General features: G+C 56.7%; 1 protein-coding gene across 1 annotated transcript in view; it reads right to left on the bottom strand.

Moving 5' to 3' along the window:
- The window catches only part of DNMT1 (DNA methyltransferase 1), a 31,524-nt gene extending 8,660 nt beyond the window's left edge, over positions 1 to 22,864 (bottom strand). Inside the window, exons 1-21 of the mRNA XM_054012672.1 lie at positions 22,783 to 22,864; positions 17,930 to 17,972; positions 15,632 to 15,739; positions 14,980 to 15,247; positions 13,692 to 13,764; positions 12,631 to 12,718; positions 12,032 to 12,072; positions 10,460 to 10,511; positions 9,943 to 10,026; positions 9,749 to 9,858; positions 9,268 to 9,386; positions 8,624 to 8,716; positions 7,932 to 8,083; positions 7,035 to 7,222; positions 6,113 to 6,302; positions 5,440 to 5,537; positions 4,379 to 4,526; positions 3,207 to 3,322; positions 2,536 to 2,737; positions 1,774 to 1,907; positions 1,034 to 1,207 (exon numbers count right to left, since the gene is read on the bottom strand). Of these exons, the coding sequence (XP_053868647.1) occupies positions 1,034 to 1,207; positions 1,774 to 1,907; positions 2,536 to 2,737; positions 3,207 to 3,322; positions 4,379 to 4,526; positions 5,440 to 5,537; positions 6,113 to 6,302; positions 7,035 to 7,222; positions 7,932 to 8,083; positions 8,624 to 8,716; positions 9,268 to 9,386; positions 9,749 to 9,858; positions 9,943 to 10,026; positions 10,460 to 10,511; positions 12,032 to 12,072; positions 12,631 to 12,718; positions 13,692 to 13,764; positions 14,980 to 15,247; positions 15,632 to 15,739; positions 17,930 to 17,972; positions 22,783 to 22,841 (2,540 nt within the window). The 5' untranslated portion in view covers positions 22,842 to 22,864. The remainder of the gene's footprint in view (positions 1 to 1,033; positions 1,208 to 1,773; positions 1,908 to 2,535; positions 2,738 to 3,206; positions 3,323 to 4,378; positions 4,527 to 5,439; positions 5,538 to 6,112; positions 6,303 to 7,034; positions 7,223 to 7,931; positions 8,084 to 8,623; positions 8,717 to 9,267; positions 9,387 to 9,748; positions 9,859 to 9,942; positions 10,027 to 10,459; positions 10,512 to 12,031; positions 12,073 to 12,630; positions 12,719 to 13,691; positions 13,765 to 14,979; positions 15,248 to 15,631; positions 15,740 to 17,929; positions 17,973 to 22,782) is intronic.
- Positions 22,865 to 26,274: the final 3,410 nt, after the last annotated feature.

Genomic DNA, 26,274 nt, shown 5'->3' with positions numbered 1-26,274 from the left:
CGGCAGCAATTCTGCTTTCGGAACCAGGGGGCTGTTCCCCCATTAAGGAGCCCCTCTGACGAAGCAGAACGCCTGCCTGCAGCAGGGAGGGACGAGACCTTGTGGGGTCCCCTCTCCCAGGCATTTTCAGAGGCACATCAAAGCCCCGATGCTGGCCACAGCGGCTCAGACGCAGCGAGCTCTCTAGCCCTGTGTCCCGTCTCTGACCAGCTGCTTCAGAGGAGGGTGCAAGACAGAGTCACTTGGGCAGGAAGCTCTTCGGGGCAGGAACCGTGGGGTGTTTGTGCAGGGTCCTGCTCCGTGCTGGGCTCCTAGGCACGACCCAAAGACAACACCCTCCTGTAAGCAGCTGCATGATAGGTCATGGCCTTTATCACGGCTAGCGATTCGGTGCAGCCACTCCCCAGACCGAGGCTGATGCGCATCCGTGAGACTTCTCCTCTGCTGCTGACGAGCTGCGTATCCGTCAGTTTATAGAACCAGTTACCCGAGTTTCAGCCAAACCAGCGACGTGTCTGGCTAGCTAGATTTCCCCCTGCCCCCCAGAGACATTTTATTCCAACTCACCCAGCAGCTGTAGTGGGCTTATATATCCATACACCAACTAAAGAGCCTCAATCTATGGCGTTTACCCAAGAAAAGATTAAGAGAGGAGTCAGACTAGAAATCAGGGGCAGAGTTTTTAACAGGGAGGGCCATTAACCAGGGGAACAGCTTGCCTAAGGACAGGGTGGATACTCCATCACATATGCTCTTTAAATCAAGACCACGTGTCTTTCTGTAGAAACTGATCTAGCCCAAACGGGGGGGAGGATCTCTGTGGTAGATCAGACAGGATGATCATCACAGTCCCTTCTAGACTTAAACATCTAGGAATCCATTTATAACTGGCTTGTTTGGTGCTTAATTTACAGCTGAAGCGCAGACTGGTGTGTTCTCCGTTATGGGAGATACAGAAGACGACTCTGCCATGGGGGCTGTGAATAAACCCTGCCGAGAAGAGACACCCCGTGCCCGCCTGGCAAGAACCAACCTGAAGGAGAAAGCCTCCGGCAGCAGGAAGACGCCGTCTCCTATCCTGTACTGCACGCCGTTCTTTGTCGCCAGGCCGTAAAACATCTTCCCATCCACCTCTTCTTGGGGCTCCATGACTTTGAGTATCTCCTTCTGCCTCACCTCGTCCAAGCGAGCGCAGCTCATACAGAACCTGTGGGGAAAGCAGAGGGCTCGGAGCTGGACCATCTGCGGAGATATTGATGGGTGCAGGAACCTGCGCTCTTGGGGGCAGCGACTGCCTCTGTTGTATGCACAGCACCTAACACAATGGGGGCCTGATCCCTGTACAACAAACATCACACCTGCTGGTTTTCACACGTATCCCACACTGGCTTAAACCGCTGTGTATGTGTGTGTGTGTGTGGGGGGGGGGGGGGGGGGGATTTAATCAGCACTCCCATTTGAGCCAAGATAGAAGTTGAAAATACTACTAGATAAAATCATCTTTCGGTGTGAATTAGCCGACAATATTCTTCCAATAAGCCCCAAGTTACTGTTAGCCCAGTGCCCCAGACGGCTGAGGTGAGAAAACGAGAACCAGCCAGTCTGCCCCGATTGGTTTGAAGCTACTCTCCATGCGCCAGCTCTGCCTGCCTTGACCTGGGCAATAACCCGAGTACAAATAAACCTGAGCTAATGCGAGTTACGGCTAAACCCATCTTCGGAGAGAAGCTGGAGCCTTTCGCTCCCGCCAGCCAGCCAGCCTCACGCACTCACTTGTACTTGTTGTCTTCCGAGGGCTGGAGCTTTGGGGGCGACTCGAACCTGGCGTACTCTTGATCGTACCACATTTGGTAGAAATAGGTTCTGCCGTCGTCTTCCACCATCTTTATCTCCATGTCCAGCCCCCCCTGTGGGGAAAGACAAATCGTAGGGGTCCCGCAGCCAGGGGGCGAGCAGCTGGCTGGATCCCGCCGCCGGACAGAACGTTGTTACGTACCCAGAGCGTCACACGTGGGGGAAGGGGGGGAACCTCTGTTCCCCTCACAAACGTCTCTCAAGGAAGTTACACAAACAGAGCCTGCGTATCATTCCGAGGACGAGAGGCGCCAGGACGCCTGGGTTCTGTTCCCAGCTCTGCCACTGACCTGCTGCGTGACGGTCGGCAAGGCGCTTCCTCTCTCTGTTTCTCTGTTTCCCCTCCCACCGTTCATCCGTTTACACTGCGAGCTCCTCAGAAGAGGGAGCATCTCTCACTAGCTGTGCATACAGCACCTCGTGCAACGGGGCCCTGACCTCATCTGGGGCCGCTAGGTGCTACTAGAACACAAGCAATCGAGTCAATTTCGTCGGACGGCTGTTTTCTCCAAGCCCCCACTAGCTCAATGACCAGCCGCACTTAAAGCATTTGCCATTTGCTGCTGCCCCAAGTTAAGCAGACCAGGCCCTGCCTGCCTACGCTGGGCCCCGAACCACACAGAGCTCTCCCGCGGGGCTAGCTTTCCCACCAAGGCCTGCCAAGAGACGGCAGCCACCCACCTCCAAGGCCCAGTTCTCCGAGGGCGCCTTGTAGACGACGTTCACTTTGCCGTGGATGTAGGACAGCTGCATGTCTTCGCACTCGTCCACCAGGAAGAGCTCCAGCGAGTCCGAGGTCTTCCCCAGGACAGTGTCGATGCCCTGGCAGAACCAGTGGGCATGGAACATTTGCCCACTGCTGTCTTCCCACAGCGCAGTGACTCTGCAAGGGAAGGGCTTGTGTTTGAACACCACCCCCAGGCTGCCGAGAGAAAGACGCTTTCCGCATCGCTGGACAGGCTGAGCGGTGCTGGCGCTAACGAGACCCCAAGCAGAGAGGGTCCAGGGGAGAGCTCTGGACTGGGACTCCGGAGACCTGGGTTCTCTTCTAACTCTGCCACTGCCCTGCTGGATGACGGTGGGCAAGTCACCTCCCTTCTCAGAGCCGGGGTCCCCCTCCCACCACCCCCCCGCCATCTGTCATGCGTACTTAGACCGGGCTCCTCCGTACGTACATGCAGGTTCCAGGCTGGGGCCTCCACGACCCACTAACAGCAGAGAGACAGCCCCACGCAGACAGGGATCTCCCAACATCTCTGCAGGACACGCCCCTGTGATCCCTGCACCGGCCCCTTCCCAGAACCCCTCCGGCACACAGACACGTGCACGTTCGCCCCTGGACCGCCACAAACCTGGCTAGGTACAGAGGCTTGGAGGGCTCGTCGGGGCTGACGGAAACGCAGTCCCCCACCTCCAGGGTCTCAGAATCGATGCACACCTTCTGGTAATAGTCCTTCTTCCCATCGCGCTGCGGACAAAGGCTGGTTATTAGAACCGGCAGAAACCCCATTACCCAGTGTCTTCTCATTTCTCCCGTGGCTCGTAGCTAGAGACTCTCCCCTCCCTGCTAGACAGCGCCTGGAACCAACGGGTGAACGTGCTGCTGGTCCTTCTCCGCGCCCTTCCGCAGAGCCTACGAGTTGACAGCCCCGGCTAAGGAGCCATCGCACTCTGGCTCCAGCTGCCGCAGCTCCTGTTTTTAGCAATTGGGGTCCCTGGCTCAGTCCTGGTGTGCTGGCCACAAGGGCAGCCGGCACATGCCCGTTCGAGGGAGGTGGAGGGCTTTCATTAGCCCTCGCTCTAGGCAGCCTCACTGCGCATCCCCACTGTGCCTGCAGCAGAGCTCCTCACTGGTGGGGCCGGAGAAGCCGTGAACGCTGACCCGCATCTATTCCCAGAGACGGGGTCCTGGCCCCCGCCTTGTAGCCACTCCTCGGCTACAGCCCAGCCGTCAGGCAAGCCACCACCCCAGCCTGCAAACAACGGGAGCTCAACAGGTTCTAGCGAGGCCTTGAGCCCCGCAGAGACAAGGAACGGTTCAGATTGAGGGTTAACCTTTGACAGGCCCACAAACTCCCACTCAAATCTGCTCCCAATACAGCGCGCTGGCATAACAAACAGGCTAGAGCGCACAAGAGAGGCGCGGCTGAAAAGCCACAATTCCCCCAGGCGGCCCGTACATCTCAAATGCTCCCGCGCTTGTCACAGAGACACGCCGCTAGACCTGCGCGGCAGATCGCTGCACGTTCCCTAAGCAGCGTGCAAGTGGCACCTGCCCTTTAGCTGTGCACACCGTTCAGCAGATCCACGTCCACCCAAGAAAGCAGGGGCTGTTCGTGAGCGCTGCGTTAAAGGCCCAGTAATGGGGCAGCAGCGAGAACCTGCAGCTTCCCCGCTGGCAGGTTACACAAGCCTAGAGTTACACCCGCTGGGGAGATTTGCTCATGACGTCGATGCCAGACAACGAGCCCTTTTACTCGGGTGGGAATGCGCGTTGCCAGCGAGACGTCTCCTCCGGCCCTACCTTGATTGGTTCCCCCACCCAGGAAATCCTGCTTTTATTCTGTTTCTTCTTCCTTCCCTGTAGCATTTTTTTAGGTGACGGCATTTCGGGGATGTTATCGTCCACCTCCTCGTCTTCATCTGCTTCTCTGACGGCCAGATTGGGGCACCTAGGGTGGGAGCGACAGTCGGTGACTGACGGGGCCTTCTCGGGCCACGCGCTCAGTCCTCACCACCCGCCAGGGCAGGTTGGCTCCTTCCACAGGCTCCCAAGTGCTTTGTCCAGCTCAACCCAACACTGGGAGACGCTGCTGCAGCCCCAGATTCCACCCCCGCTCTCCGACCATTATTCCCAGCTACAGCCTAAGCCATTCTGCAGAGTCCTCCGTGCTCAGCCCCTTTGGAGACGGGCAGGTGATCCCATCCCTGCCCCACTCAATCTCTGAAGTGGAAGAGGAGGGAATTTCACTCACTTCTGTTCACGTTTTATGATCACATCACTATCTGGATCTGGTCTGGCTTGATACAGAAAGGACGTGTCACCGAGATTAGCGTGTGCGTCACGTCCCTCCGCCCCATCGACAGAGCAGCTGAGTGCCAGTGCCTGAGATGCAGTGCCCGCATTACCCCTTCCCACCAGAGACCGGGACGGAAAATTCTGGCTACGTTTGAGTGGCCAACGAGTCCTCAGACTTACACTGGGAAAGCTCTCAAACTACCAAGCATTTTGGAAGGGCCACAAACCCTCATGCTTCAGGGCATGAGCTGAGCTCTAGTGACTGGGGGTCAGGAGGGAATTTCCCCCAGGGGCAGGTTACCCCATCGCTGTCTGCTGCAGGGGATCTTGACTATCGTGTGACACGACCAGTGCTGGCCCTGCTGGAGCCTGAGACCAGACTAGATGGGCCCCTCCTCTGATCCTGTCTGGTCATTCCAATCCCGGGTAGTACCAGCTCTTGATTCTTTCCTGCCAGGAGACTGACGACTCCCTGTACAGTAACGTCCATTGCCCCCAGGAGTAGAGGAATCCCCCAGGCTCTGCCCTGCTCCCAGGTGCTCAGAACCACCTTTCGGGACACTGACCTCCTCTGCAGGCAGGCTTGTTTGCTCCGGCCGCTCCCGCCAAACTTGATCATGTTCTGGCAGGCTTTGCACTTTCCACACTCAGGCTGCTGACAAACCTGCAGGGCAGGGGAGAAAGGCGAAGGCTGAGCGGCTGCGAATGGTGGAGGAGCCGGAGGAGCAAGTCGTCCCCGAGGACGTGGCGCTCAGCTCCCGACCACGGGCGGGAGCAGAGCCTGTGCCAAGACTCACGTTGACTAGACGAGGCTTTGGAGCCGAGAGAGAGCGAGCATCCTCCCGCCGTGGAGCAGCCCTGGCTGGCTTTGGAGGTGCCAACAGGGACCCGGGAGAACCGGGCCAGGAGGGAAATTGCTTGGCCACCCTGAAAGCGCAGCAGAGCCGCCCTGGCACAGCACAGCTTCCTTCCTTTCCCCGCACTGCTCTCGCCCTTAGCGTGCTGCCCTTCTTCAGGCTGCAGGGAAATGGACGCATTGTCCCCAGAAAGGAGAACGTCACCCCACTGAGCCTTTCCCCTCTGGGGCACCACGTCCAGCCAGCCACGCAGCCCAAGGGGCAGCGGGAAGCCAGCTAGCCTTGCCCATGCCCCAGAGCTGGACAAGACTGGATCCCAGCATCCAGAGCCCCCAAGCTGGGGGTCAGACGCAGCTCAGCTCCGGCCTAGCCTGCTGGTTACCTCACACACGCCGCAGCGCCGGCGCTTCATGGCGTTCTCCTTGTCTTCCTCTCTCTCGTTCTTCTCAATCTGCTCCGAGAAGAAGGTGTCGAAGATCAGGTACACCAGCTTGGTGGTGGTGGCCTTGGTGGGCCCTTTGTCCTTGTCTATCTTGGTGGGATGCCGAATGGCCTGTCTCCTCGCAGCTCGCCTGGAACGGACAGCAGGTCAGACACTGCCCGCTGCAGCATGGTCCTGCACTGGTGGCATTACCCCTTCCCACCAGAGACCGGGACGGAAAATTCTGGCTACGTGCAACGCTACTGACCGCTCTCCTCACACACACCCCCGCCCTGCAAGCCTCTGCCAGCCGCAAGCTGGCACAATACATCCTACAGAACCTCGTGATAAACCATGTTATAACCGTTGGCTTGGCAGGAAAAGCCCTGTAACAGGCACTGAAATGCACTCATAAGAGAGTCCCCACAATCCAGACTGTGGAAGGAAGGATGACGTGGGGAACCGAGGCCCAGAGATGCAGGGACTCACGCTGTGGCCGGGCTGGGAATGGACACTAGGTCTCCTGGATCCTGGCCCAGTGCTCTAACCACCAGACCGCCCTGGCTCCCTGAACAGCAACGCACAGGGGATTTCTTTGCGCCCGACTAGACTGATTAGGAAGCCAAGTTCAGGAGCATTTCTCATTTCTAACCAAACCCCTTATGGCAACTCACCCCACACTGGCATATAGATCCCCGAGGGTCTGTCTAGAGCCAGGGAAGTTACCCCGGAATAAGGAAGGGTGTGAATTCAACGTGGCATAGCGCCGGGCGGAGACAAGGCCCGAGATGCAGTGCCAGTGCCTGAGATGCAGTGCCCGTATAACCCCCAGCAGAGCACTGCTGTTTGCAGAACGGGCCGGGGGCAGCTCTCACCAGCCTACCTCTTCCCCAGGGTGACGCCCGCGAGTTTGATCAGGTCTCTCATGCACGGCGTGATGAGGACGGGCGGCTCGTCGCTGTCTCCAGCCTCGTCGTAGCTCTCCACCTGCTCCACCACGAACTGGGCGTGCCGCAGCAGAGAGTCCTCCGTGAAGCGGTTGAAGTTCAGCCCGGCGGGCGGCACCGTTGTCTGGAGAGACGCAGCAGAGGGTCATGGGACATCCCCACATACAGCACACCTCACACCACCCAAGGGCACTGCAGCTCTACACCCAATGGCTCGGACATTTTCACAGGGAGCCAGAGTCTTGGGGGCCCTGGTTCTCAGACGCAGGGGCGCAAGGCCACCCAAACTCACCAATAGCGACTGAAAAGGTATGCCTGTCACTCCCTTGGCAAGGCTGAGATTCACCCTCGTGCAGCAACACCGCACGCCCCATCAGCCCTCAGACTAGGCCTCGGCCAGCCAGGTGGGAGAGCTCTGCGGACGAGTGACATTCACCCTCGCCGTACGGCGGAGGAGAGGGTAAGAACCGGAGGCAGAGCTCCACCCTCCGGAGGGGTTAGTAAAGAGGAACAACCTACGATGTGGCTTGAGACAAACCACAAGTAGAATAAAAGTCCATCTCCTCGCCCCTCACCCACACCCCGTTCAAGGGGGAGGAGCGGATGGACACATCCTCGTACAGACAGTGTCAAAGACCCAAGAGTTCAGAGTCAGCTAGTCCAGCGGTTCCCATAGCAGGACACGTCCTGGAATCCTTCTCTCACCTCGCCACGCACCCCCTGCCATTTAGCAGCCTGGCCATGACCCCTTGGCTCCTGTCCACAATTCCCCTGGGGGCTGGGAACCCAGCGGTGAGACCTGTGAGTCAGAGGACGGACACGCTGTGTCTCACCTCAATCTTGTTCAGCAAGTCCTCATAGCTGACGTCGGGATTGTTCTGGAGGAATTCCACCACGATTTTACTCATGTAAATCTTCTCCTGCATTAAGGCGAAGGTGGGAGCGTACTCCTCGCTGGGATCCATGAGGATGTAATCCGCAAAGGCTGAAGCAGAGAGAGATTGCCAGAGACGGTGACTGCAGGGGCTTTACGGAACACGTCGCAGAACAGCCGAGAGGCCCAAGCAAGCTAAGGAACGTGTGACGGGAAAAGCGTAAAGGACTCTCAGGAGCAGAGTCCTGTCGGTCCCCCAAGCGTCTACACACACTTCAATTCAAGAGCGGCTTAGTTCTGTTTAGCATCATCCTGTTCCTAACTGGTATCATCCAAAATAAGGGAGCATCCACATGCCCTTTGGCAAGAGTTTAAAAACCCCTCCCCGAGTTACACTGGGGCAGCTGCGTATGGACGAGTCCAGAGAAAAATCAGCATTTTGCGGCTTGTGTAACAGGAGCGACCCCCCAGCATCAGCAATCGATTTGCAGCAACCCGCTCTGGCCGTTATCGAGTGCCTTGGCCCCCACTCCCCACCCCACTGCTTCGTAGCCTTCGGGGTACCCGAATCTTTAACCCTCAGAACACAGGGATCCCGCCAGCCCCCCCTGAGGGAGAAGCCCCCTGAAACGCCCCAGTCTGCAGACCTACCCGTAGTGAAGCCGATCAAGGCTCTTTCTCCTCCGTCGAACCCAGTGATCCACCAAGCATTTATGGGACCCAGTTTCTTGGCTCGGACACCACCTGAGTGGGGAACAGCAAGGATGTTACACACACACACACACACACACACACACACACACACCCCCGCAAGGGTTCGGATTCTGTTGCCGAGGGGCCAGATTCTCTGTTGCTGCCCTTGGCACCTGAGCAGGGCGGGTGAGAAACGCTACCGGCTCACAACGGGAGTGTACTGCACACACTGCAGACCCCCGGAGAACCAGGCCCTCACACGGATTTACTGGCCCAGATCAGAGCACAGCTGCTTTTAAAACACTTGCCATTAACAGGCTGTTGAACTTCAGTTCAGAATCAGCACTGCCATGGGGCCCCCCAGCCCCAGCATAACCGAGCTCCTGCAGTATTACCGAACAACGTACTCCACGGCAGTAACCTAGTGCTAGCGATGTCACCTGAGAGGAGAGGTCGTTCCTCGCACTGCCAAGATCCCACTGAAGGCACAAAGTCTGGGTTTCCCAGGCCTTTGGAGTGATCCTCAGGACACAGCCTGAGAGAGTCCCAGGGTACCAGGCAGGCCAGTGTCTGCCCCCAGCTCTGCGCCGAAAGACACTTACCATCTAGACAAGGGTTGTCGTCGTAGATTGGTTTCACAGCACCGCTGAAGTACAGTTCTATGTTCCTCTCTATGAGACCAGTGTCAAACGGACACAAGTGACCCTTTTTGTCGTAGACGCTGTGCAAGAGAGGAGAAAGGATGTTTCCCGATCGCACGTTGTTCAACACCTCACGGAGGTTGCATTTAATACTCAGCTTAAACCAGCATCCAGGGCTCGCTGCAAACAGCTCTGCATTTACACATCCTGTGTCGGACACGCTTCCCTTGACCAGGGCAGGAAGGCTTGCACGCCCGGGAACCGAGCTCCAGGCTACATGCCTGGGGAAGCAGTCTCACCGCCTAGAGCAGTGCTCAGGGCAGAACCAAGCCTCTCCATGTTGTGCAGAAGAGAGCGACCCCCCTGGACTCTGATTTGCCCCAGGGGTTACAAATGCACCATTGCCAAATTATTGTTGGTGCAACAGTGCAAGAAACCTCACCTGAAGGAGGTCACTTTGTGCTGGGGCAAATCCTCGTAACTTTCAAACCCATCTTCGTTGGCATCGAAAATGGACAAGCGCTCGTCCGTCAGCATCTCCGGCTCCTCCAACTGAGAGAGAGAGAGAGGGGCACGTTGGACCTTCACTCCCAGCAGCACGGCCACGTTTCTAAACCCCAGCAATGAGCCGCTTACCGCATTGTCGGGATCCCCCTGGAAGAACTTGAGATCGGGATCGTCCAGGTACTGTCTGCAGTCGACACACTTGGGAGGCGTGGTCTGCAAGGGAAACATCACGAGACATCAGGAGCTTTCCCCGTTAACAGTTCTGCCATTTACCAGCCTCAGCCCTCCATAAGTATCAATACGTGTTCCCACGCTGACGGCCAGTCCTGAATCTACCAGGAATCTGGAGCAGTAAAACGATCACCAGCGCCTCACACATTGTCTAGGACCAGGTGTTTAGCAACTTCTCTGACCTGGCCAGGCGTGGCAGGAGAAAGGACTCACTGCACCGACCCAACACACCCATGCCCTCGTTACATTTTGTTCGTGCTGTAAATGCGGCATTTAAAGATCATGTGGAGGTGCGAGTGACGTGTGCACTGGAGAGTACTTTTGCTTGACTCGCTGCCACTCCGAGCGGTTGAAAAGCTGTCAGCAGTGCTCGGACAGGGCCCAAGCGCTGACGAGAACAGGAGAAACCACTTACTTTAGCAGGCGGTGCAGTTTTAACCTGCGTAGCTTCCTCTTTTATCTCAGACCTGGGCACAAAATACATCAAAACAAGGAATGAAGGCACAGGACAAAAAAGCCTAGCGAGGCTATTCCACCACCTGCATACCCAGTGCTCTCAGCTGTTCGAGAGACCCAAATACACGCAAACATTTCACTGCCGATGCCCCACAAAACAAATGCGCTGTTCTAGCTGAGGTGGTTTCGTGCTACAGGAAGGCACCGAACTCCTCACACAGTATCTGCTCACAGATTCCAGCATCCAGCCCTCAGCCCAAGAAGAAGAAGAAATCAGCTGAAAATACTAAGAGCCCCATCCCCCACGCCCACACTCACTGTCACCAGTTTGAAGGGGGCGTCAGACACGCTACCAGACTCTGCTGGGGGGTTTCCGATGGGGGTAAATTGCTTTCCCTCTTTTTGATTAACTCTGCATTTCACCGAGCCTTCCTGCTGGGCTTTCCCGAGCAGGCGAAGGGAGGCACATGCCCAGCTCTGGGAGCGTAAAACTTCCAGAAGGACCTAAGTGTCTCAGGAGCCAGGGGCCTTCTCGACACACTTGTGTCATGCTGCTACTTTGGCTGGGGGTATGTGTGTTTGTTTGTTTGTTTTTAAAATAAAAACAGACCTTAGTGTGGCTGCAGTTACACCAGGAAGTTAATCCAGTACTAGGTTGGGTGTGAATTCAACGAGAAATAGCTCTCCATGTGCATGCTCTTGTTCCAGAATAAGATCACCTATTTCTGGTTCAGCTTAGTCCACTTGAAAGCAGATTAAACCGGAAAAAGGCACTCTTATTCTGGAATAAAAGCGTCCACACAGAGATGTTCCGGTTAGTTTCCAAGTGCAGGCAAGTCCTTACACCAGCGTGAGCGATCCCCGTGCGAGAAAAGCTAGACCAGAATACCGCATTCACGCTGGGGGCGCGCTGTACTGCTTTAACTATAATCCCTCGCTCTTCTTGAGTGTTTTTCATCCACAGATCTCAAAGCGCTTTAGCAAACAGCTCAATCTCATTATCCTCAATATGTAGATAGGGAAACTGAGGCACAGAGAAATACAACTTTTGCGTACAGACAAGCCCGAAGTTCCACTGACTTAACAGGACACCTGGGCACTGCTGAAAACAGTCCCCATGAGGCCCTTTCGGAAAGCCCAGACTTCACATCAACAGCACAGCTGGAAGCACAAAAGAGGAATTCACTGAGCCAGACCCAATCACTCATCTATATTTTCAGACGCTTAATAAATTTGTAAACTACCAGAGGAACATTTTTCTTTCAGACACTAAATTGCTTCCATTTCTTTAACATTGTCTCTGCCTCCCCAGGTTTAGGGTGATGAAGTCGGACACAGACAGGAAAACTCAGCTAGAAATCTTTTTGATTTTTGTTTTATCTTTTGCCACAACAGAGACCGTGACAAATTTCTGCAAAGAGAAACACACAAACACATGCGACTGAAAGGGACCTCGAGAGGTCATCTAGTCCACGCACACACAAGCCAGAACATTCAAACACCTGATTAAAGAAATTTTAGCTGCTCTTACCCTTCTTTGGTTTCAATTTTAATTCTTTTTTCATCTTGCTCCTTGAAGTAGAGGTGAAAGAAAGAAATGCATGTAAGAGCCCAACAGCTTTACAAACTAAGCAAATTGGAGTCGCAGCAGAAATACATGAAACAGCTCATGGTGTCCGACCCCGTCAGGTGGTCCAGAGACATCGACACAGAACACGTCACAGGACACCGCCAGTACCACGTCGAATAACTGAGACCGCCGACCAGGGAAATAACCCACTTCCTCCCTTCCCTGACGAACCGAGAGACGCACCCCACCCATGTACTTCTTGTCTCCACCAATACTGACTTGGACTCTTAATACATTCCATGGGCGGCCCATTTATCCACTGACGCTTTAAAAACTCCCACACCCCAAGCATGTATCTCGTGAACCTTGTAACCGATACTTGCAATCCCCCATAACCCAAGCCCAACCCCAGACATACAGTCCCTTCCTTCTTAACTTGTGTACATTTGATTTGAAACATTAACTTTAATAACATTTTTAAATCTGCCTGACTATTCTTCCTTAATAGCCTAACGAGATGTCTGTCTAAGAATTTGTTTTCAAACATGCGCCAGACGTACCTTCTCTTCTAGCTCTTCCTCCTCCTTCTCTGGATTCGTTTCTTGCTTCACTTCGCCGTTCACCTCGTCCGATTTGCGTTTGTTGGATCTGTTGGGTTAAAGGTGAAAACCAACAGAAAGATCAATTCTTTGAAAGGAGCAAATTGCTTTTCAGAGACGGCGATGGAAAAAATAGACCCAAACAGCATAGTCTGCCTAAAGCAGCTTGAATGGGCTGTCTAAGCAGACCAACAGCAGCGGCTGCTGTTACAACACTGATCGCACAACCGGCTAAGCCGTTCTGGTCCACTCCACCTTGGGTTTATTAACTGTTTGCATTTTAATAGCATCCAAAATTGGGCCCCCATTGGCCCAAGCTCTACACAAACATAGGAGACAGTCCCGGCCCAAACATACTCACGATCTACACAGACAAGGGGTAGGAGGGGAGAGAGGCAGAGCGGGGAAATGACTTGGCCAAAGTCACAAGGCAGGCATTGGAAGAGCCAGGACAGAAGCTCTGCCAAGTCCCAACCCAGAGACCTACCCACTAGCCCACACCACACCTCGGACCTTCATAGAGAGAACATCAGCTTCCTTCTCACCCTCATAAACGTAACTTAGTCAATCAAAATAAGACATTTATCAGCTAATATTCCCACCACCCAGCCGTGAGCCAGGACCCCAGGGTGTCGGGCACTGCACATTGGGTGGATTAGAGACGTGCCTACGGAGGACTGGGACCCTGCTGTGCTACGATACCCAACAGAGTCTCAAGCTGAGGTGTCCCTTTCTGAACTTCAGGTCATTCCCCTGCTGGTTACAGGATGTGCAAGTTAGAGGCTGTTAGACAGTCATGGACCTGCAAATCTTAGGATCCACCCTGTTAGCCCATTGGGAATCTTTCACAAGAACCAGTACCAACTATTCAATGAGCAACCGTGCAAAGAGAACAACCAAGAAGAGGGACGACGCCAATGAACCACTAGCAAAAAAAAAGAAAACTGTTAGGAGATTTAAAAAATGCATATCCATCTCAAAACCCACACGAATCACAACCAGGAGCTGCAGGACATACTGACCCTTTGGAAAACAGAGCTAGGATGGTCGGCTGCCTGCCAGAGCTCCGGGTAACCCTGGAACTGGCTGGGGATTCTGTCAGAAGAAAAAGAGCAATCATTACTTTGCAGGGAGAACCCCCGTTGTCATTCATCGCTAGAGAAGCACATGGTCCACATCACTCAGCACATTCACACACCACCCCGAGGGCCTGATTTCCCTTTACTCCAGTCCAGCCTGTGGGGCAGCAGCAGAGTTGATCCTGACCCACCTTTGCATTCCCCACCTGCTCCACTCCCGGTGTAGATTAGAGCAGCCTCGAGGCTGTTCTAGCTCACGCTTTGCTTCCCATGGCCCCCGGGATGGACAGAAGAGCCACAGGGCTGTGCACTCCAGCCATGCCCCCAACCAGCCCCCTACTCTGGGAACTGGGCAGATACCAGCTCCACACCAACCAGCGAGGACCCTGTGTGCAGGGGGGATACCAGAGGTCTGCTTCCACCCGCTCTGAAGCCAGAGTGGCACAGAAGAGCTCAGCCCAGCTGAGAATTTGGTCATCAACGTCTGACACCAGCCATTCCTGCGCCATGTGCCCGAGCATTCCCCTGTGCCCAGCTGGAGAAACGAGGCGACACCACATTCCTTCCGACACATCAAACCTGAGCACAGCTCCTGCCCTCCCCCCATTCTGTAAGTGGCAGGGATCATTGGCTCCGGGGTGCTCCGGCAATACACCACCAGCATTTACATCGGAGCAGTTTGCTGCCCAAGCTCTTGCGCAACAGGTTTCTGCTCGTTTTGTATTTGCTTTAAGAGTGAACAGAGCAAGACCTGGAGGTTATGAAACCAAACCTTACAGGGCAGTGTGCCTCTTGCCCCAGGAATCTGACTCTCCGCATTGTATCAGGGCACAGCAAATGGGTGAGGTGGCTATCGGATGCCAAGGAGACATTCGTACCCACTTCTGCGCTGCGAGGTGCCTACAACCAAGCAGGCATTTCCACGAGCCCGAGGAAGAGCTCCCAAGGGGCAGGGCGAGCATGCAAACCAGCTGGCCACCCTGCCCCGGCAGTCACAAAGGGGAGTTCGCTAGCCAAGCCTCCCCAAGGGAAGTGGTGAGCCGGCCGTGCTCAGGTGAAGCACCGAGGAGCGTTGGGTGGGGGGCAGCCCCATCTCAGCTGAGGGTCTAGAAAGGGGTCAGTAAGGCTGCCCAGAAGCAGCAAGGGAACTCCACCACGAAGAGAGACTCGAGGGGGCAGAACCCCCAGACCCGGCCTCGCTTGCCAGGGCAGCACAAGGCCAGATCATTACTTTTGTTCTCGCCGTTGGATTTGCTCCTCCTGGCTTTGCGGGTTTTTGACATGGTGGCCGATGACGAGGAGGAGGATGCCACGGCTTCCTCCGTCTCCATAGCGCTGTCCTCCTCCCCCTCGTGGCCGGCTCTCTCCGAGTCCTCGTCACTGCCGTAAGCGCCATTCTCGGAGCACCCGTTGGATTTCTGGCTGAGCGCCGCGGCGTCCCCATTCTCCACGGACAGTTCTTTGCTGAGCAAGGCCTTCACCCTGGCCAGGTACCCCTCCTAGGGGAGCAAGGCGCAGTTATAACACAGGACCCCCACAAAGCCCTCCAAGGGCTGAGTCCAACACACCCCTCACCCTGGGTCCCCATAGCTACCCTGGCCACAGGCAGCCCTGCACCTGCTCGGGTGGCAGCAGGCTTCGGAGTTAAGATGAACGCTCCGTGTAGCTATCGGGTGTTTCAGGCTGGCTGCAGGCGCAGACAGACATCGGTTATACTCGGGTCATGTTTTCAGGCTTAGCTACCCTTTCTTAAAAAATGAAATCCGAGATTCTGAGCCATCACTTGACTGCAGAAGCCAGGGCCCCCGGGCAGGAACCTTGAGCCCCTATGCCTGGTCCCCCCATTCCCATGTATGCAGGCAGGCGTGTTCACACACACACACCTCCGACAGCTCCTCTCGGTGCAGCCTGGTCTCGAGGTCGCTCAGCTGATTCTGTGCATCTGCTTGTAGGAAGCCATGGACCAGATTCAGCTTCTCCTTCACGCACTCCTGGGGGGACAAGGAGGAGAAGCAGGTGTTACAGGCAACGAGCTTGCGACCCGTCCCCCCAGCCGCACGAGCACCGGGTGCTCCCATGGGCTTGCCTTCCGGGCGCACACAGCTTCTGCGACCCAACGTTCGGCTTGTTACCGGGGCCTGGGCTGCCTTACTGCCATACGCAGGGAGACGCTCCTTCCTTGCAGTAGCGGAGCGCGGCTTTGCTATTTCACAGCAAGATGGCCAGAGGAGATGCTAGGCTGGGCCGGAGCAGGGGCCCAGCTACCCCACTCCAACAGAGGCCAGCACCAGCCGGGTCAGAAGACGGTGCGTGAAGCCTTGGGAGAGACAGTAAGGGGAGGTGGGGGGGAAGTTCCCTCCTGACCCCAAGAGTTAAGAGGTCCAAGCCTACGCCCTGAAGCAGCAGCATTTATGGCCCTTCCAGAACCCGGGGTTATCACAATCATCCTTACTCTTGCTCAGGGGTTACGGCTGCAATATCCCGAATGCAGGGATCGTTACCAATGAGCAGCACAGTCTCTGCTAGGTCACGCCTTTGCTAAATCCACCCAGCCCTGGGGCATGTCGACCCTCATCCAAGCCTCCCGGGAACCCTCCTGCACCCTCCAAGCTTCTCGCCACGCTGGTGGGTTAATGGTGCAGGTTGAGTTTCCAGCCTCCTCTTGCCCAACTCTGGAGTGAAGTCACGAAGCCCAGTTTGTGACATGACAGCGGTTTCTATGGAAACGGACTGATAGAATAAATACAGGATTATGACCTCACTGCAGGAGCATGTGTCTGAGGAGCCGGGGAACAGATGAGCGAGAGGCTCTTACTGACAAGTCTGCAGCGTTCACCTCTCTGGTCCGGCGGTGCAATCTGCCCTTTCCCTTCTCACCAAGTTTTCCTAGCTCCTTATTAAGTCAGATTCCAGAGCCCCCCCGCCAACGGGGCATGCATTGTGCTGATTTTCAGAACAAGGGCAGGGTGAGCAGCACGTCCCAGCAGGGAGGGCACTGGCCTGGGACTCAGGACTCTTTTCCTGGTCCTGCTCCGACCTGCTGGGTGGCCTTGGCCAAGTCTCCCCCTCCCTGCCCTTGTCTATTTAGACTGAGCTCTGCAGGGATGGGACTGGAACCCAGGTCTGTGGGATGCAGGAAGGCCAGCGCCTCCAGGTCACCACCTGGCAGCCACCGTCCGCTTCCGGACACTACCGCCCAAACCTTGTGGAGATGAAGACTACAGGAAGTACTGCCTCGGAAGGCCAGACTGACAGCTTCCCTTGCAGTACCGATTGGTCCAAGGGGAGTTCCAGGAAGCATCCGTGCAACGAGAGGGACCCTCCCCCCAGCAGCTGTAGGGACAGAGCTGCATCTTGGCTCGCTCTTGGACCCTCGGCTTCCGCCACTGAACTTGGACTCCGGGCCCGGGCCCGACCCCTGGCTTTGGTACTGGGACTCTAACGTCGGCTTTGCCCCCAGGTTTCGGTGCTTGAGCTCTGACCCTGGCTTTTCTCCACAAACGCTGGCTTCCTTCCCACCCCCTGGCATCAGTACTAGGACCCTGACCCCGGGCCCGAACTCCGGCTACCACTCTTAGGCTCCAGCCCCAGTTCTGACCCCTGGTCTCTGGGACCAGCCCTGACCACTAGGCCTGACCAGCCAAGCCCTAGTTCTGACCCAGGGCAGGGACCTTCTCTCACTATGTCTGTGCAGCACCAGGCACAAAGGATCCAACTTCAGATGGGCCTCTGGGACCTTCTGTAATAGTTGCATTGTCTGTTTGTGAGGTTCCGGAAGCTGCCATGCCAGGCCAATGAATCACACTTTTAAGCCAGACTTCAGAACGGACGTGACTCTTGGGCCAAGTATGCAGGATACAGCTGAGAAATCAGCTAAATTCCACTGAAGTCACTTCTGCAAATTAACACTGCTTGGCAGGCCTGACTAAGAGACATAGGCAAATTCAGGAGGACAGAAACACCTCATGAAATACCCCCTGCGTGGCTGCAGAGCAGGAGTGCTGTTGTATAGGAGGGCACCGGGGAGCAGCACCAGAATAAACGCCATGTGTGCATGGTACCAAAAGCCCCTTTAATGAGAGTTACAACTCAAGACAGTCCATGAAAGCCTGGGTGTCTCTTTGGAAACGCGTCGATCAGCAGAAATGGGTAACGCACCAACAATGGGAAGAGAACCTTACCTTCTCAGTCAGCCCATCTTCCTCCTTCTCCAAGTCTTGGAGCCTGCAAGAGAATTGTGACTTGTTATAGTTTCTTTCCCCACATGCGATGCGATGAGGTAACCACGGGGACGTTTCCTTTGAGACCCCAACTAGAAACGGGGGAAGGGGTGGAGTTTCTATGGCCTCCCAGTGCGGGAAAGGGGTGGGAAAGGTCTCTGGCGGAGTGGATGGTGGCACTGAAAGTGCAAGCTCAATGGATACCAGCTTGGGGACAGTTTTCAAAAGCCACAGTGACTTCACAGCCCAAGTCCCTTTTTCAAAAGTGACTTGGGAGCCAACGTCTCTTGGAAAGCTGTTAGGGCTCAAAGAGTCTAAGTCGCTTTTGAAACTTTTCCCCTGCCAAACAAAGAGCATCACATTCTAGGGCTGGGACTGCGATGTCCAACTTCCCTCGGCTTCTGTGAAAATCCCAGCTCAAATGGAAAGGTCCCTTCAGCTACCCATGGAAAAGCAAGTGACTTGCCTCCCAGGACGCTCGCTAATCTCCAATGCAAGGGCTGTCTCATCATCCTCTCTCAGATGTGGCAGACCTGGTTCCAAGCCGCAAGGACTGCCACAAGCCTCCCATCCAGCGAGTAAGGCCCCCCGACAGACAAGGCGCATGCATCTCAGTCACCGAGATACTCTTCACATCCCGAACGCTCTGGGAACGCTGCAGCGGAGGGCCATGCACGGATCTCTCACTATTTGTATAGCTGTCCCAATGCTCTGACAACATCGCTGCGCCCCTGACCACAGAGTGACTCGCTGCCAAGGCCTCACCGTATCGCAGCTCTTGCCAAGGACGCCGCAAAACCCAACAGCGAGGGGCAAAGGATCAAAAATCCCTGGCCCATGCTCTAGAAGAGAGCACACCCCGGAGCTCCCGTCCTGGCAGTGCGGATGGCGATGAGGCTCGGATAAGGGCCTGGATAGATCAGAACAGATGCAGGATAGCGTCTGGCCCTTGGGGAAAGCTCTCTGTCTGAGCCAGAGCCAAGCTGGGGGATAGAAGAAATCCAGAGCAGAGTGGGGTCCCTCTCGATACGCTGCCCGGAGCCCAGTGACAAGACACGGATTCCCGGAACAACGGTGACTTTCTAGAGGAGGGAGAGCAGCAGTGACTTTGGCCATACTGACCCTACAGGGCATTCCTTCGCACCAGAGACGCCAGAAACAGCCTCCGGTCCCCGGCCCAGCCAGTTCGTCCCAATCTTTAACTGGAGGGCTCAGCACAATATGTATTTCAGCCCTACGCTCCTGTTCCGCTCCTGTTCCATCTCTAGCTGCTGCCAAACAATGCCATTGGCTGTCTGTTCATCAATTAAGAGTTAATTACTTAAGTTAATGACTCATTACAGGCACACACAGAGTTCAAATGAAATGCAATGGAGACACCAGGTCCCTGCCCGGACATGGGAGAGGCTTATCAGGAGCCATTAGCAAAAACAAAGGAAAGACCATTTCCAGGAGAGGTGCCCCAGCATTCCCTCCGCATGCACCAACAGGCCCCGCAGAAGGACACGCAAACAAACCTCTCCGAACTTGGGATGGCTTCGGTCACATACACATGCAAGAACACGACTGGAGGGGGCAGCTATACCAGGGAATGGCATAATTCCCCAACTCCGTTTGGGAACAATCTCACCTCTTGGAAGCTTCCCAGAGCACCGCCACCAAGAGCCACTCCCTGGTTACCTGGGGCTGGCACACGTCCTACAGAATGCCAGCGTTCAGCTACGCAGACACGGACTTGCAGCGTTTATTCCCAGTTCCGGGCACGTCATGTGGCTGGGTCCCACCGCCACAAGCCAATCCTGTATTTACTGACACTGCAGCCAGCCTGTCTCCCTAACTTCGCCTCCTTTGCACCTACAGCAAAGCTTGGCTGACTCGCAATCCAGGGCCCTCAGGATACTGTTTCAGCTTCAGCACCCCACCCACAGCGTATCCTATGGCCCGGTTTTCTTTCAACTACAGGGACTGTTACTAGACCATGAGTAACTGAGCGCCTGGCAGCTCCTCTCAGTGTCCGCTCTACGGTTTGAGTTGCTAAGAAATGCCACAAAGCCACCTGGCTGTTGCTCCCACTAGTGCAGCCTGCACCCCCCCAGCAGAAGGCTTCCACACAGGGGCTTTGAAATCGCCCCGCTAAGCAGCGGTACCAGGAATCAAAGCCATTCGTTTCCTCCCCCCAAGCCTCAATAGGCAACGATCCTATTCTTCCTGCAGCTTCTCTTAACTGTAGGGAACCGAGCAACTAGTCCTGATCCCCTTTGCTTCGTTAATCAGTATTTTAAGGAGGGGGGAGTACAGACCATTTGCGCTGTAGGTAAACAGAGGAAAGCATTCAGGCTGTCTACCCTCCATCTTTTCAGTTACGGGTTTGACACCAACATTTCCACTCCCTTCCCGCAGACACTTTGGGAAATTGCTCCCACTAGTGATAGGAAAGGTGGTTTTCAGAGTTGCAGAGCGATGCTCAGTGGCTAAATGAAGCTCTGGGCAGCAAACGTGTAACCAGAAGAGTCACAACTGGGCTGGAGCAGCCCCCAAACAATGCACCGAGTGCACCTGGATTGCTCTGTGGTCTGCTGGCGAAGCCATGAGAACAGCAAACGCAGTCCTCTTAACCGTCTCTTCTTCTACCGAACACGAGGCACCACAAGAACAACATGCTAAGGGGGAGGCAGAAGCCGAGCGGAACGGACAATAGCAGTGTGGGAGCTGGGTTAAATTCTCACAGGAAGTGCACACACGCCATGTGCCATACACAATCATCACCACGGGCCCTGCTACCGCTCACTGCAGAGGAAAACAGGAGAGTTATGTTCTTCCAGACAGGAGGTCGGGCCGCAAGCAGCTCGACGGAAACAGATTCCCTCTTTTTGCAGCCACCGTTGATGTTAACTGCACATCCCCGGCCTGGTTTGCTAACCAGAACATTGTGTCCCCCCGCCCCCACCACCACCACACGCCCTCCATTCTGCAACCAGATCCGCACACGAGCAGGGGTGGATTGGACTGCAGGATTGGGGCCCCAGAGAGTGACAAGAGGAAGCAGACTTAAGCGGCCTAGGAGAATTGCAGCAGATCTGACCAGCGTCAAGGGAAGTTATTTATTTTAAAAACGAGCCTCCAATCTGACCCCAGACCCAGAGCAGAACACACCCGCCTGGGTAGCAAATATCCTGCACGCAGGCGGACGCTCCCAAAGGGGAAAACAGACTCTCTGATCTCAGGAAGTAACAACCTGCAATTCCAAACCACTCAGCCCCATGCCTGCTTGTTTTGTGGGGGTGCGGAGAGGGAGCGGGAACATTTTCTGGACTTTCTTTGGTTCCCGTTCCCTTTCCTCTCCCCTAATGGCCTGGGAAAAATAAAAAGGGCTTTATAGGGCCTTGAATATACTAGAGCCAGCAGACTTCTACCCCGTCAGGCTGAATAGCTAACAGGAAACTGTTTCCTGGCGCCAAGGGGCTGCCCCATAGATCAGATCCGCCCCCTGCTGAATCAGGGTCGTGCCAAGACAAAGGCAGTTGCCCAGAGGGTGAGAGGGGTGGTAACGAGGAGGGTTAATTGCAGACGGGTAGGAGGGTATATTTCCTTAGGGAGCAGGGCCGGCAGATTGGCCTGCCCAGAGCAGGAAGCCCCAGTCAGCCCGGAGGCGGAAGGACGGGTGCTGATGGGCAGCTGGGGGGTCACCTCGTCTGGCCCCTTGCACAACACAGGCAGCTGCCTGCGGCCCCCCAACCACGTGCCCCCCACGTTCTGACCGGATGCGGGGCTCGCCTTCACTTCCTGTCCTAAACAGCTGTGTGCGCGGGGAGGGAGAAAGACAAAGCAGGCTGGTGCCATACAGGGATGGGGTCTAACGCCCCCTTCTTTGACCCACCCTTACAGGCTCTGGGGCTCCCAGCAGGACGGGGGCCAGAGCACAGGACGAGGGGGGAGGACCAGATAAAATAACTCCTGAGACCCCCTGAAGTAGCCCAGGGGGACGTGTCACCCCTCGGCCCGATGGTGGGGCCCCATTCGGGGGCGGCACATGCTCCCCCCGTCTCCACCCCCAGGCCAGGGCTCAGCCCCTGGGGGCACACACCTGCCCCCAAACCGGGGTCTGGGCCGCAGGGGACAAAGCTCAGCAGGGCTCCCCCATGCACTAGCCCAAGGGGGGCCCGAGTTAGGGGGGCCCGGCCCCCCCGCCCCCCACCAGACCAGAGCCCCCAGCGCCGGGCTGCGGGGGGCACTGGGCACCGCCCCGTTCAGGGGGAGCGGACGTTAATGTGGGTCCCTGCGGGCGCGGCCTGACCCAAACCCCGACCCCAATGGGGGGAACCTGACCGGGGGACGACGGGACCGGACGGGGGGGGCTCGGACCGGACATGGGGCTCGGATCGGGGTTGCACAGGGGGCTCGGACCGGACCGGACAAGGGGGCTCGGACCGGACAGGGGGCTCGGACCGGACAGGGGGCTCGGATCGGGGTTGCACAGGGGGCTCGGACCGGACCGGACAAGGGGGCTCGGACCGGACCGGACAAGGGGGCTCAGACCGGACGGGACCGGACAAGGGGGGCTCGGACCGGACATGGGGCTCGGACCGGGGTCGCACAGGGGGCTCGGACCGGACGGGACCGGACGGGGGGCTCGGACCGGGGTCGCACAGGGGGCTCGGACCGGACGGGACCGGACGGGGGGCTCGGACCGGACAAGGGGGCTCGGACCGGACGGGACCGGACAGGGGGGCTCGGACCGGACAAGGGGGCTCGGACCGGACGGGACCGGACAGGGGGCTCGGACCGGACGGGACCGGACGCGGGCCGGTACTCACCGCCTGCGCAGCTCGGCGGGGAGCGGGGCGGGGGGCAGCGGGGCGGCCCGGGCCGGCATCGGGGGCGGCGGGCGGGAGCCAGGGGCCGGGAGACGATTTCGCGCGGAAACCAGGCACGGGGGGGAGGGGGGAGAGGGCGGGACAAACCATCCGGGAGGGGGGCGGCCGGTACCATTTACGGGCGGTGGGGACATACCATAGGGACTGGGAGGTACCACTTGCGGGGGGCGGTACCATGTATGGGGGGGGTGGGACAAACCATGAGGGAGGGGAGCCGAGGTTTGGAAGGCGGGCGCCAGAGAGGGCGTACCATGTTCACCCAGGGCCGGGGGTGCAAGTGACTGGTGGGATGTACCATCCTCGGGGTGGGCTGGGACACGTGCCCCCAGGGGAGGGGGGCAAACAGATGGGACGCCCTCGTTTCCTTTCTGGGCGGGGGATGGGCAGTACCATGTGCAGAAGGGAGGTGTGTGACACGGGATGTACTATAGTGAGGGGATATGGAACGTACCATATGACCCTAGGCCAGTTGGGATGTATCGCTCTCAAATTTGAGATAGTGGGAGGTACCAAGTGCACTTAGGGCAGAGGGGTGACAGTTGGGATGTACCATCCTTTACGGGGGGGGTTCGAATGTGCCATGTGAACTAAGGCAAAGGGGGAGCTGGGATGTACCATCCTAAGGGAGAATGGGGTGGGATGTACCAAGTGAGCAATAGAGGAAGACCTTTGGGACGTACCACGCTGACGGGGGGGGTGGTCCAGGGTCCCATGTGGTTGCTCGGCAACGGGATGAGGGGGGTTAATGACACCCTGACAGGCGGCCTGGCGGCGCAGGTGGACGCGGCGTCTGCGGGATCCTGGCTTGCGACACCTCGAGGCCCCCCCCCCCCAGGGCCTCAGCTGGGGCCAGGGCGGGTGCAAGCTCTGGAACCAGGCTCCTGCTCCATGCGCCCAGAATTGGAGACTTCGCCCTTCGCCCGGTCCTGTGCCCACACCATGGCCCTGCCACTGGGCATCAGCACCCGCCTGCGCACACATCGGGACACGAGTGAACTCACACACGGACACACACACACACACACACACGCACCATCACACACGCACACACGCACCCCGTAACACAGAGTGAAACTCACACACGGACGCACACACGTGCCATCAAACACGCTCACACACCATGACACAGAGTGAAACTCACACACAGATGCACACTCACACCGTCAAACATGTGCACACACGCACCATCAAACATGCATGCACACACACGCACACAGTGACATAGAGTGAAACTCACACACGAACACACACACACACCGTCAAACACTCACGCGCACACACGCACACAGTGACACAAAGTGAAACACGCGCACACTCGTGCACATACTGTGACAGAGTGAAACTCACACATGGATGCACACACGCACCGTCAAACACGCGCACACAGTGACACAGAGTGAAACTCACACACATGGATGCATATGTGCACACATACAAGTCCTTTAGAGAGACTCATGGTCACACACCCTCACTCGCACAAGCCTGCGAACCTGTGGCAGGTTTCTGGGGCCAGGGTGGAATTCCCCGAACCCCATGGCTGGGGCTGAGGCTTCGGCGTCCCCGAACACTAGCTCCATCACAGGACGTACGAACCACGGGTACCAAATCCCAAGCGCACCCCTAGGAGGGCGAAGCCAGCAGCCGGGCTGCTTTCACCGGCAGCAGACCCAGCAGGGGCTAATTTTATCCCGCCTGTACCCCACGCCCAGCAGCTGCCAGCCAAGGCCAGGAACCACAAACCCCCAGCCCTGGCCCGCCCTCGGAGCTAGCGCAGAGACTGGCTCTGGCTGCAGGAAAGAGGCATTCCTGGGATGCTGGCTGTGTTTGGACTAGGGAGTATCTGCGCAGCGGGGAGGCGAGTGTCACGACCTGGGCTGGCTCAGTCCACTTCGTTCTGAGGCCTAATCCGGGCCGGACATGATGCCGAGGCATCGTGCCCTCATGAGGGGTATGGGGGCCCTGCCCAGGACGGACATTGCCCTAAGGCACAAGAACCACGTTACAGGGGCACAACCCCCCCAGGGTTACCCAGCACTGGCCCCGCTCGCAGCGACACTCAGGCCCCTTCAGGCCCCTCCAGCAGCATAACAGGGGCCTCAGCATGGCCAAACCCCCCTTAAGGGTCCCCCTGCACGGCCAGTGTGGAGCTGGCAGAAAGTGCCTGCTCCCAGCCCCTGGTGTAGGAGCTGAATGAGGGGCATGGCCCGAGCCCACTGTTCCATGGCCAATCTCTGCTTCCCAAGGGCCATGGGGACAGAGCGTGTGTCAGAGTCATGGTTACACGTGGCTCTCTCTGGACAAAGCACTAGAGGCCAGTCCCAGGGGCGCAGACCCACAGCCCTGCGCAGTCCTTTCCGGAGAGGGTCTGATGTCCCAGGAGGGACTGATGGGCGGTGTCACCCCAGCACAGCTGACTAAGAGGGGACCCATGAGCCCCAGATCAGATCCATAAGGCGCAGCAGGTGGGGGCAGGAGGTGCTGGGTGGGGGTGTTGTGTCGACAGGGTCCTGGGCTAGGATGGTGGTGGGAGGTTTGCCAGGGATCCAGTGCGGAGCTGGGGAGAGGCCGAGAGCTGGACGTTTCTAGGAAGTGCCCCAGGAACAGAGCAGGATGCTGAGTGACAGGGGATCTGCCTCTTCACAGCTAGAGGATTTCTGGGCCTGAGCGTGGGGTGGAGGAAAGGCCCTGGCTCCCCTACGCAGTTGCGGTGCCACCAGGAGCTGCCAGGTTTTCCCAGGAATCTGCCCGGGTGCTCAATGCACACAGCTGGCTGTACAATGTTATGGCCCCAGGACCATCCTGGATGTCCCATTTCTTTTGCGTCTCAGAGGCGGCAGCCCTGCACCCCAGCCATGGTGGAGGTGGGGAAGCCAGAGAGACCTGACCTGGACCTGCCTGGAGCTGGGAAAGACCCTGAGCTCCCTGAGCCCAGGGACGGGCTGTAGGACTGGGAGCCCGGAGAAACGGAGGCCTAGACCCGCCTTTGTAGAACTGATGAATGGAATTGTTTTTAATTGTTCACTTTATTAATGTAACTTCATAAGTAAAGTTTTATGAATGAAACAATATTCATTCATAAAACCGGTTACCCCAATAACTGGCCAATTAACAGTTAAGATGCTTGTTAAGAGCAATAGCTGTTCAGTCAGCTGCCTTTGTAAGTTTCACCATCAATCCAATTCCTGCTTAAATCACTGAGACTTGCACTGTTTCAGTATTGTAACTTCTGTTCACCATTTATTACACTTGCCTACAGTGTCACTTCTGTTCACTGTTTGCCATATTGTAATTCAAACCCCATTTTAAAACGCTTACTCCATTTTGTAAGGGCTTGCTGCAACCTTCATTTTTGCAAACCCTGCTGTAATCTTATAAGTTTAGTTTAGATGTGTGAATGAGGGATGTATGGATGATGGACTCAACCTCCAGCCC

This window comes from Malaclemys terrapin, chromosome 23 (assembly GCF_027887155.1).
Source record: "Malaclemys terrapin pileata isolate rMalTer1 chromosome 23, rMalTer1.hap1, whole genome shotgun sequence".
In the NCBI taxonomy this organism is placed as follows: Eukaryota; Metazoa; Chordata; order Testudines; family Emydidae; genus Malaclemys; species Malaclemys terrapin.
Note: the sequence above shows the minus strand (reverse complement) of the source record. Positions and strands in the feature narration are given on the sequence as shown.